We start from the raw sequence: 10,463 nt of genomic DNA, 5'->3' as shown, positions 1-10,463 counted from the left end.
GCGTACACACCTCACGCACCGGATGCCGTGCGCGCGCTCAAAGACGGTTGGACATAGTGGTGTATTATCATAAAAATACACCATGTCCAACTGTCTTTGAGCGTATATCATATGTGTATATCATAAAAAATTATATAAATACTGTTCGGTTTCTGGCACAAACCGATCGTTTCGTGTCTTAGGACATCAATGTGTCGTCACGAGCCGCAAGGTTTCATTTGGATTTGTCTGTGCATGTTTTTTTTACTCTCATAGATTTTGTTACCATTGCCATGCATTATACGACTGATAGACTGCAACGACTGGAGTTAAAAATCATCATTTGTGTTCTACTGAAGAAACAAAGTCACCTACATCTTGGATGCCCTGGGGGTAAGCAGATAAACATAAAATTTTCATTTTTGGATGAACTATCCCTTTAACCACAGTCTTGGTTGTCTTCATTCGGCGTGCATCTCTGCTTAGATGCTCACTAACACGCCTTGTTGCAGTCAGCGAGAAGGCGTCTTTTTTGAGGAAACTCATTACATGAAGGCCTTCTAGCAAAGGCATCAATTCTAAACTAACAGACTTTGTCACAGAGTGACATGTTTGTCCAGTTGGAGGAGAAAGGTTACCTCTTTCCAATTTCACTTTTGGTGTGGTTACCCTTCCATTAGTAAGAGAGAGGAGGAGGGAGCCAGTCCGCTGTGTTTTATTTATGACTAGTGTGGCGGAGAGTAGAATACGACTCGCATGAGCAGTTTCGTTTGAGAATATTTGATGTTATGTTGCACTTTGATGATCTACTATGATATTTGTATGTGTTTTCACTTTTTTACAATGACAACCGTAGCTCTGTCTGAATAAAATCATAATGCCAAACCTGTTTGTCTGTGGAATGCAAAAGAAGAATTTGGACCCCATTGACTTTTTATTGAACAGCTGAAACATTCTTCAAAATATCTTCTTTTGTGTTCCACAGAAGAAAGTCATACAGAATGAAATGAGGGTGGATAAATGACATAATTTGAAGGTGTGTATCCTTTTAGAATGAAACCGTTTCATTATAGTAACTATGGTAAACATGGTACAGCATTTTTTACCTGTATTTTATGTTTTTCTTCAAGAAGGTTATTATTGAAGGCTTTCTCTTCATAAGATTTTATGAATATTTGAACCCTCTGCAGTGCAAACGAGTATTTCCCTCATCCTCGATTGGCTCTTGGTTTAGTCTTTTGCTCTGCATAATGTGAGCGGTTTGGAGATTGAAGCATTCAGAAGGTCACTGCATACTCAAGCAGTTCCTGCTCTTTCAGGCCTGATCAAAACATCACCCCACTCATCCAGCCATAAACAATCGCTCTCCCTCCTTCACACATGCCTTCCTCCATCACAGATGCACGTACACTGAATATATAAAACTGTGTTCAGTCTGCCAAGTGGAATATTTAGGCTAAATGTGCTTCTGCAATAAAAAGATTATTGAAAAGACTATATATGATCCTTGCAGGCGAGGCTATAAATGGCACATTTTTTTCAGTCATGTTACATAATCTGTGTTGGTTCAGTTTCCTAACGTCACATCCTCTCTGGCTGCAACAGGGTCAGTATGAAATGGATCACCTATTTCCGATCAAGATTTGCTGAGCTAGAATCAGTATTGCCCTTCATAAAATACATAACCATTAAATAAATATGAGCCTAGACTGAAATATGTTGGTGTACAAACTATTTTCACTCAGAAATTGCTAGTAAATTTTACAAACAATTAAGAATTGGGATTTTAAGAACAAGTGGAAAATGTGCTGAATGTTTAATTTCATCCAAGTGAAATTAGCAAAGCGGTTAGACTTAATTTACACTTGTTTTAAACGCGGAGCCAGGCGTGAGTTGACACAGGTTGCGCGCATGCGTCAAGCCTCGTCCTGCCAGATGCGCTCATGGAGACGTGCAGTGTGGAGCCGTGCACGAGTATAAATAAGCATTACGAGACAGGCTGCGTGTGTGCGGCAAGTGTAAACGGCTCCTCCGTGAGACGCGGCAGAGAGGAGCGAGTATGAGAAGCATTCAGAGAGACAGACTGTGTGTGTGGTCTTCTGAATTGGGAATAGCGAACATGCATTATAAACTTATTTCAAATTAGAATCTGTTGGGGAGATAAAATGTGTAAGATAACATTCATGTAGGCTACTAATAAAAACATCTAAGAATGCATCTTTTATCCTCCAGTACTAAACAGAACCGATAAGGGAGCTCGTATGCGTTGTGGCACAGCTCTTGCAAATTACGTGTTTTGTTCGATGTCTGACATTTCGAAGCCAATATAATGTCATAAGTTTTTCTTTAGTATTACTGTCTTTGCCTGACTATCGATCCTACCCTGTAGACGCCATAATCCCACTCGCTCTCTCTCTCGCACACGCTTTGTATTTTTTATTTATATTTATTTATTTATTTTTTAATGGTGGGCGTTACGTAGGGCAGGGCGATATAGCTAAAAAATGTATCAACGATATGTTTCATATCATTTGGTATCGATAATTATTGTCATTTTTATAACCTTTTTTTAAAACAAAAAGCAATAGAAATTTGTTTTTATTATTTAACCACTGTATTTATAATTAACACAATTTATTGAGACAAACAACAAATATTTTTTTGTTTTAACAATCAAACACAATAAAACATTAAACAAATATCTAATTTCTAATGTTTTATATGCAGATTAAATAGGTCTTTATTGTATAGTCTAATTGTCTCCCGACGCCACAGGAGTGCGCAATGAGCAAAATAATGCAGCACATTTAGCAAGTAACTCTATAAAAACGTGCATTACGTCATAAAAATCAAATATAATTTCGTAAATTGCATAAACAATTATGAACAAAACGGCATCATGTATTTATGCATTGCTTAATACAAAGAGCCGAAGCGCCATTCACACAGATTGCATTTAAAAACATAAGAGACGCAGTGAAAAAGGAATAAACCTCCACAAATTCGAGATGTGTTTTCGAAAAGTTTAAACTGTTTTAACTTTGCATGGCTTTCTATACATCTCTTGTGTGAGACGCGAGTGCAGCAGTCATATTTGTCCGTCTAAAAATGCGCTGAATATGCGTTCTGTGTGAATGGCTCGGTTTTAACCTAATCAAGATCTTCTACGCATTGAGCTACTATATTTCTCTAATATTTTGAATGCATAACAGCAGCGGCGCATCTCGTGGGCAAGACTAACAAAACATTCAAATGAAACAACGTCACTCACATCATTATCACCGCATCTCGCGCGCCACTGATGACGCTCCCTGACACATTCCTAACATTCAAATGCAAATGTTTATTTTAAATTCGACTAATATTCATTCTTTATTCACAATCTCCTCATCACAGGCAGGCACAGCTCTCAATTCAGCATGTGTTCCTGTTTGTGTGTGCGGTCTGCATCACTCATAGCACGTGCCTATATCGTGCACTATGTCGAAAATTTTTTATATCGATATCGAAGAAGGTGTACCGTCGATAAATATTGATACCGTTTTATCGCCCAGGCCTAGCGTTACGCAGTTGGCTAGAGCAGTGCTGATTTGGGAGAACGGAGGTGCGCTCACTCAATTGGTTAGTAAGACTGCCACTCAAGGCTGGCAGTCATGCATTTGCGTTTGCTCTGGAACAGGCATATCACGTCCACATCGCAGGCTTTGCGATTAGTAAATCACAACGTCTCAAATCGCGATTTCGGTTTCGATTTCGATTAATCGCACAGCCCTAATTATTAGTTATCCTACTCTATTAATTATCATAGCAGATGTGTTTACAGTACATTTTAAAATAGCATTTGAGGTCTGTATTTGCATTGGTCCATTTGTTTTGTTTTGTTTTTGGACAGGTAAGAATAGCTGTCATGGTCACTGGCGATATATGAGAGGAGGCACTTGATGAATTTATTGAAGATTTACATGTGACAGCAGATGCTGCTCGGACTGCAGCTGGCTTTCATACTCCCTGACGCAGGTGGTTCCTGTTTCATTAGTGTCTTTAAGGCGAGAAACATATGCAAATGCAGACGTGAATGCATGGCCGGTGAATTGCAAGTGCGCTACATAACGTGTGTTTTTGCATTACTTTGGCCGTAACAAACCTCAATACTCAAGGAAACGATAAAGTTAGCTTTAAATGTTTGTGCCATTAATCTAGATGTGTTATTATTCAGATTGCTAGCTATAAACAGGTCATTTAATTAAGTTAATTTGCCAAGCAGACTTCTCCTCCCACTGTTGCTCAGCAATGACAGTAGTTGGTCTGAAAGAGAAAAATGACTGCAGGAGATGTTTACATTAGTTTACAATAATGCATGTTGTCAACGCTGAGAATGCAGCGCATACTTTGTTATGAGCTGTAGGTCTGACAGATTTCATAATATAACAGAATCACCCGGTCAGTGACAAATATCAGTGTCCACGATAAAGGCAAGGAAAAATAGTTTAAAAGAGGAATTAAAGATGTTCAAAAATGAATTAGTGAATTAATTTCATTAAAATATAGTTGCATAGTCAAAATAGTAATTTACCCAACAATGAATGATATTGAGGTTTTGTAGCTAGAACCGACACTTTTTTTCATTATTATAATTTTTTAACATACACTCTTCTGACAGGGAATTTTTGCACATAAGTCAAAAAACAACAAGAAGAAAAAAACAAACTTGTTTTTGTCCTGCATAGTTTTTCCTTACAAGAAACAATGAATAAGGAACTGCCTGATGAAAGACTAAATGAGATGAATCAACGTTTATGATTGTTGACGAAGTGCTGTCTAAAATAAAACAATAAAAATCTGTTGCCTTTGTTTTTCCCCAGACACCATGTGCACCTTGATGTCTCTTTGTGACCCGCGTCAGTGATTTTATCACTGATCCACTGTCTCTGCATTGGTTGTCGTTGTGCGCAGCCCTCATCCAGAGAGGAGTTCTGGGCACCTCCATGGCAGGGGAGAAGGGCTGTCGCAGTGCCATGGATATCAAGCGGCTAGCGGGCCTTCTGCAGCGTGGAGCTGGGCGATTGCTGGTCATCGACAGCCGGACTTTCTCGGAGTACAATGCCTCGCATGTGCACGGCGCCGTCAACGTCTGCTGCTCCAAACTGGTCAAGAGGAGGCTTCAGCAGGACAAGGTGTCAGTTACCGAGCTCCTCCAACCCAACGGAAAGGTCAAGGTATCAAGTGTGTGTTTGAGAGAGTGTGTGGCTGGTTTATATAATCGAGAACTATTGGAACTATTGGTGGCATCAAAAAGGAGGTTGATGTCTGTATGCGGACAGCTGTGAGCCTTTGAAGGGTTCAATTTACAATGCTGATAGTTTTGTGTGGACTTCACAACCGTGTCGCTACACAATATTGTAATGAACTAATGTTTACTTGTGAACACCCATTAAAGAGTCCCAGTTTTGGCACCAACGTGCAACATCTGCAGTCAAATTTATATGCACGTTTAGTATTTGACACTTCCTCATGTAAAATTAGTTTGTAATTAGGTGTAGTAGTCAGTTTGAAGTTGAAGAAAATGTTTGAGAGGGTTAGATTGGATCAAGGGTCTTTGGCTAGCAGCTAGCATTTCTCAATTTGGAGGACCATTATAGGTTTATTGGTTATCAGAGGCTCTGAAATTGGAGACTTGAGTTTTCCATGACTTCTACATCGAATATGACATCATTTTTCCCACCCGACTGGCATGCCAAGTCTTTATATTTTTAGGCACTCTGTGAAACTGACAGAACTCTTAGGGGGAAATCCAACCACTCACAGATGTTATGAAAAACTCCATGCCACAGCTGATGAGGTCAATGTCGAAAACGATCCGCCTTTATTGCGCACCTCGCTTTCTGAAAAAATCACGCCACATGGGGAATGCAGTGCGATTTTCAGTCACACCACTAATGAAAACTGAAAGCCAACACTGCAAAGACACGGTCTCAGACACAACGCTCTGTTTTTGAGGGCATAGATTCTTGTCTTTGTGATTCTTGGTTCATGAGATCAATTTTGTTGGTTCCTCATATTCAGATTCATGAATGAGTGAGCGACCTGCCATGCATGCTGTTCACCTTGTGGTTTTCCGGGTTTTTATTAATTTATTTTTTATTTTTTTAACTGCAGCTGTGAGTTGTCATTCCCTCCATTTTTGCAATAAAAATAGATGGCAATTTGTAAACTGTAAACTGTTGTTGGGTTTGCAGGAAATGACTTCCGAACCCATTTCAAACTCTGTTTATCAGATGCTAATGTTTGTCCTATGTTAATTTACACAATTCTCACATACAAACTTATTCAGCACCTCTTGATATTTCGGGTAGACTACCTCTTTTAAAACAGTATACAAAATTATCTTTTTTCATTTTATTTTATAAAAAATAAAAAAAACAGTGATATGGTGCTTCTCAGCTCTGGGCCTTTGTGTGCTATTTGTTTCCAAAAAATGGGCACTTTGATCCCGATCTGCTAGCCAAAACCAGTTCCATCTGAACTTAACAGAGTGGCACTGTTTTCTTGGGTCACTCTTTCTCTGCATTTCCCATTTCTTTCCATAGCCCAGCCTAGAGGCTGTGTGGCTTTTATTATCTCCCTCACTAAAGAGGATAACGCTCGTGATTAATGCAAGTCCTGGATAAAGCTGGAGCTATCTGGGTGTAAGTGGGGGGAGGTGGGATGGGGTGAATTCTGGAAACTCTTTGTTATTGGATGAGCATGACATCATAATCTTTAGTGTGGCCACTAGCAGAGCGCTTGCTGAGCACGTGCACATCGTCTACACGACTAGCGCAGGATCTAGACAAAACCCTACCCCCTTCATCTCCCCCACTGCTTTGGACAGCTGCCATTGCCAGAAGTTGTGGCATCAATGTGTGAGCTGAAAGTAACGACATCACCGCAACCAAAGGCCACCAGTGTGGTCCATTGTGAGTGCGAATAAAGAAAGGAAGTGAAAGAGGGTATTAATGGATGAGCAGCACACATCCACACTGAGATAATGCCGAGGTCCCCCATGGCTCTGTGTTCGGCCCATTTCAGATTACATCAGTGGAAGGCACCATATGCACCGATTGCCTGACATGCATTGTAAATGGGTCAGTGTTAAGTGCAGTAGATAGAGTGCAGTGGTACAGGAGCAGGACTTCCTCTGTAGCCACGAACAGTCTTGGCTTATGGTAATCTGTGCTGCTGAATGTTCCATTGAGCTGGTACTGACAGATGGCTATGCAGTCGCCCAGAGCGAAGACAGCCGAATAGGCAGATTTTAAGGATGTATGGATTGCACAAAGACAGGAAGCTTATTCTCCAGGCCTTTATCTTGTACTCTTTGTAGAACATCATTCTTAACATTTTTAAAATTTCACTCCGAAATGAATAGGGTTGTATATTTTCCAAAGAAAACATCAATGGTGCTTGTCCGTGCAAAACTCATCGGCATGATAATAGGGTGACGCAAGGCGTTGCTATGTGGTTGCTAGTGTTGTCTGTGGGAGTTGCTAGCTTGCTGTGGGTAGTGACTAAATCAAATGAGCCTGCTCTCAAGTCTCTATGATATTTTGATGCCATTTTTTGGCATGGGTTCCTTTTTCAATATAAGTCTTTGGGATATTTTTTGACTGCTGTCCCCTAAAATCTAGAGGTCTCTTCAGTTCCCAAACCTTAAGTATGAGCAATATGGTTTTGCTTAAAAAAAAAAGTTTTGGTAGTTAAATTTGGGTCGTTGAGCAATTGAAATCAGTATATGATGTTCAGAAACTGAAAGTTATTTATTTATTTTTAAACATTTCAGTGCACTACTATTGTACTGCAAACTTTAATTAAAATCAAACTCTTTCCAGTTGTATTTACAAATTGCTCAATTCAGCATCATGGAAAAAGTAAGCAAAATTATAGGAATCCAAAAATGGGTATATATTGGATAATGTGATTGCTTCTGGTTTAAAAATGGTTTAAAGAAAAATAATTTTCAGTAATATTATTAATTGCACTGACATTATTGAATAAGAACACAATTTGAACTAAATTGAGTTGGATAATGACACTAACTTTGGAACATAGATATTTATAATAATACATATTAGGCTATACATTATACAGTACATTATGTATTTCAAATTTGAAAAAAAAAAAAAATGCTAAATATTATACATTATACTGTATATTTTATTATTGTCTAAAATAATAAATAAAATTATAGATATTATGCAGTATACAGTATAGTATGTATTTATTGTCTAAAATAATACATAAAATAATAGATATTATGCAGTATACAGTATAGTATGTATTTATTGTCTAAAATAATACATAAAATAATAAATATACATTACACAGGCCATTATATATTTATTGTCTGAAATAATTATTAAATAATATATATAATTATACAGTACATTATATGCTTATTGCCTAAAATAATTCATATTCATAAATAAAATTATATATAAAGATATTATACTGTATACAGTACTTTGTTTATTGCCTAAGATAATTAATAAAATAATAGATATTAGTAGTTTCCTGTCCTGTAATTTTCTACACAGGTTTTGATGTGAAAAATGACTCCTACGTTGTTGACTGTGTCCTGATGTCCTACTGAACGTGTGAAGGGACCGAGGACATACTTGTCAACAAGTTAAATTCTAACAAATGAGGCAGGTGAGAAGTGAATGGCACTGGTCAGACGGTCTCCGGATACATGTGTCCACACAGGCCCCCGACAGGAGGTGACACAAATAGAAATCGAACGTGCCATTTCTTAAATCCTGAAGTTACAGCATGTAAACGATCTGGATGTGTTCCAGATCTCTGCAGTGACCTTGGGACCATCCTGTGGCTCTTGGAAAATGTAGCTATTTGACACGGTCGTCTTTGTGGCACCTAACTATTACTGATCCTCTCCATGGCTTGGTTTAGTATTAAGTGGTACCTAATTACAACCCCATAGCATTTGCTGACAGGATTTTCGAAGTGTCTCTGGCTATGTTCGGAATAGCATATTACCATACTATTTTTAATATTTCTTGAGTGTGTGTACAATATGTACTGTATACTATTCACATTGTGTACATTTCTGTACGCATGAAATACCTGAATGAAAACAACAATAGTACAGTTGTAATTTAATGCAACTGTATTTATTATAGTTCCAATAGTTGCACTCTTGCAATTTTATCTGAGTGAAAAGTTGTGTAAAAATATTTAATACATTGTATATTTATTTTATATATTACACACTACATTATATAATTTAATGGATAAATAATGATGAATAAATGATACATAATATATATTATACTGTATATTAGCCTGTATATTTATTGCCTAAAATCATAAATATTATGCATTATACAGGCCATTATATATTTGCTTTCTTAAAATCAATATACATTATGTTGTACATTGTTTATTGTCTAAAATTGTTTATTGTCTTGTGCTAGATATTTATTGCCTAAAATAATGTCATGCATTATGTAGTAAATGACATATTTATTGTCTAAAATAATTAATAAAAAATACAATATACGGTACATTATACAAGCTATTATATATATTTATTGTCTAGAAAAATAAATAAATAAAATAATAGATATTGTACATAAAAAAGCACATTGTGTTTGTCTAAAATAATTAATAATAAAATAATATGTATTATACTATATACAGTACAGTACGTTTTTCTAAAATAATAAATTAATAGATATGACATTATACAGTATATATTGTCTAAAACAATTAAGTACTTAATACTGTACATTATACAGGTCATAATATGATTATCTGAAATAATAAAATAAAATAACAGATATTATGCACTATACAGTACATCGTTTATTGTTTAAAATGATTAATAAATAAAATACTATATATTATACAGCACATTATATATGTATTGTCTAAAATAATAAAATGATAAATATTATGAATGAATAAATGAATTAATTAGGTTGCAAAGGGGCAAAGAAATTTTCCGGAAACATTCCATGGGAACTTCATCTGGGGAATTTTGGAAATATTCCAAGTTTGAAACTTACCAGGAATTTATGGGAATTACTTGGAAATTTGGGGAAATTTATAAAACTATTATATACAAACATAAATATAAACATTTTGTTCGATCATAGGCTCCAATACAATACTATCTAAATCTAATATTAATAAAAATTTAAAAAATGACATTTTTTAATTTTTTGGGGGGAATCTGTGATGCTTTTTTCAGGATTTATTGATGAATGAAAACTAGGACTGCACGATTAATCGCATGCCATTATCATGCACATCTCATCAGTAAAGCCGGTTCTGTGATTAGTAGTAAATCTCCATCACGTGCTTTCAGATGGAGCGGCATTTAATACACCGAGCCATAGATCACTGACAAGCTACGTAATATCGCATTCATAATCGAAGGCGATTCATCTGGCTTGGTGTATTAAATGCCGCTCCATCTGAAAGCA

At 36.7% G+C, this 10,463-nt stretch overlaps 1 protein-coding gene across 4 annotated transcripts in view; it reads left to right on the top strand.

The window, feature by feature from the left end:
- Nucleotides 1-10,463, top strand: part of LOC107675452 (dual specificity protein phosphatase 8-like) — a 55,729-nt gene that overhangs the window by 9,119 nt on the left and 36,147 nt on the right. For all 4 annotated transcript variants that reach the window (XM_016469801.1, XM_016469797.1, XM_016469798.1 and 1 more), the window contains one exon: nt 4,842-5,195. In XM_016469801.1, coding sequence (XP_016325287.1) covers nt 4,965-5,195 — 231 coding nt within the window. In that variant the 5' untranslated portion in view covers nt 4,842-4,964. The remainder of the gene's footprint in view (nt 1-4,841; nt 5,196-10,463) is intronic.

This window comes from Sinocyclocheilus anshuiensis, unplaced genomic scaffold, assembly GCF_001515605.1.
Source record: "Sinocyclocheilus anshuiensis isolate Anshui unplaced genomic scaffold, SAMN03320099.WGS_v1.1 scaffold1270, whole genome shotgun sequence".
NCBI classification, from domain to species: domain Eukaryota; kingdom Metazoa; phylum Chordata; class Actinopteri; order Cypriniformes; family Cyprinidae; genus Sinocyclocheilus; species Sinocyclocheilus anshuiensis.
The sequence above is the reverse complement of the archived record's forward strand: the minus strand, read 5'-3'. Positions and strand labels throughout refer to the sequence as shown.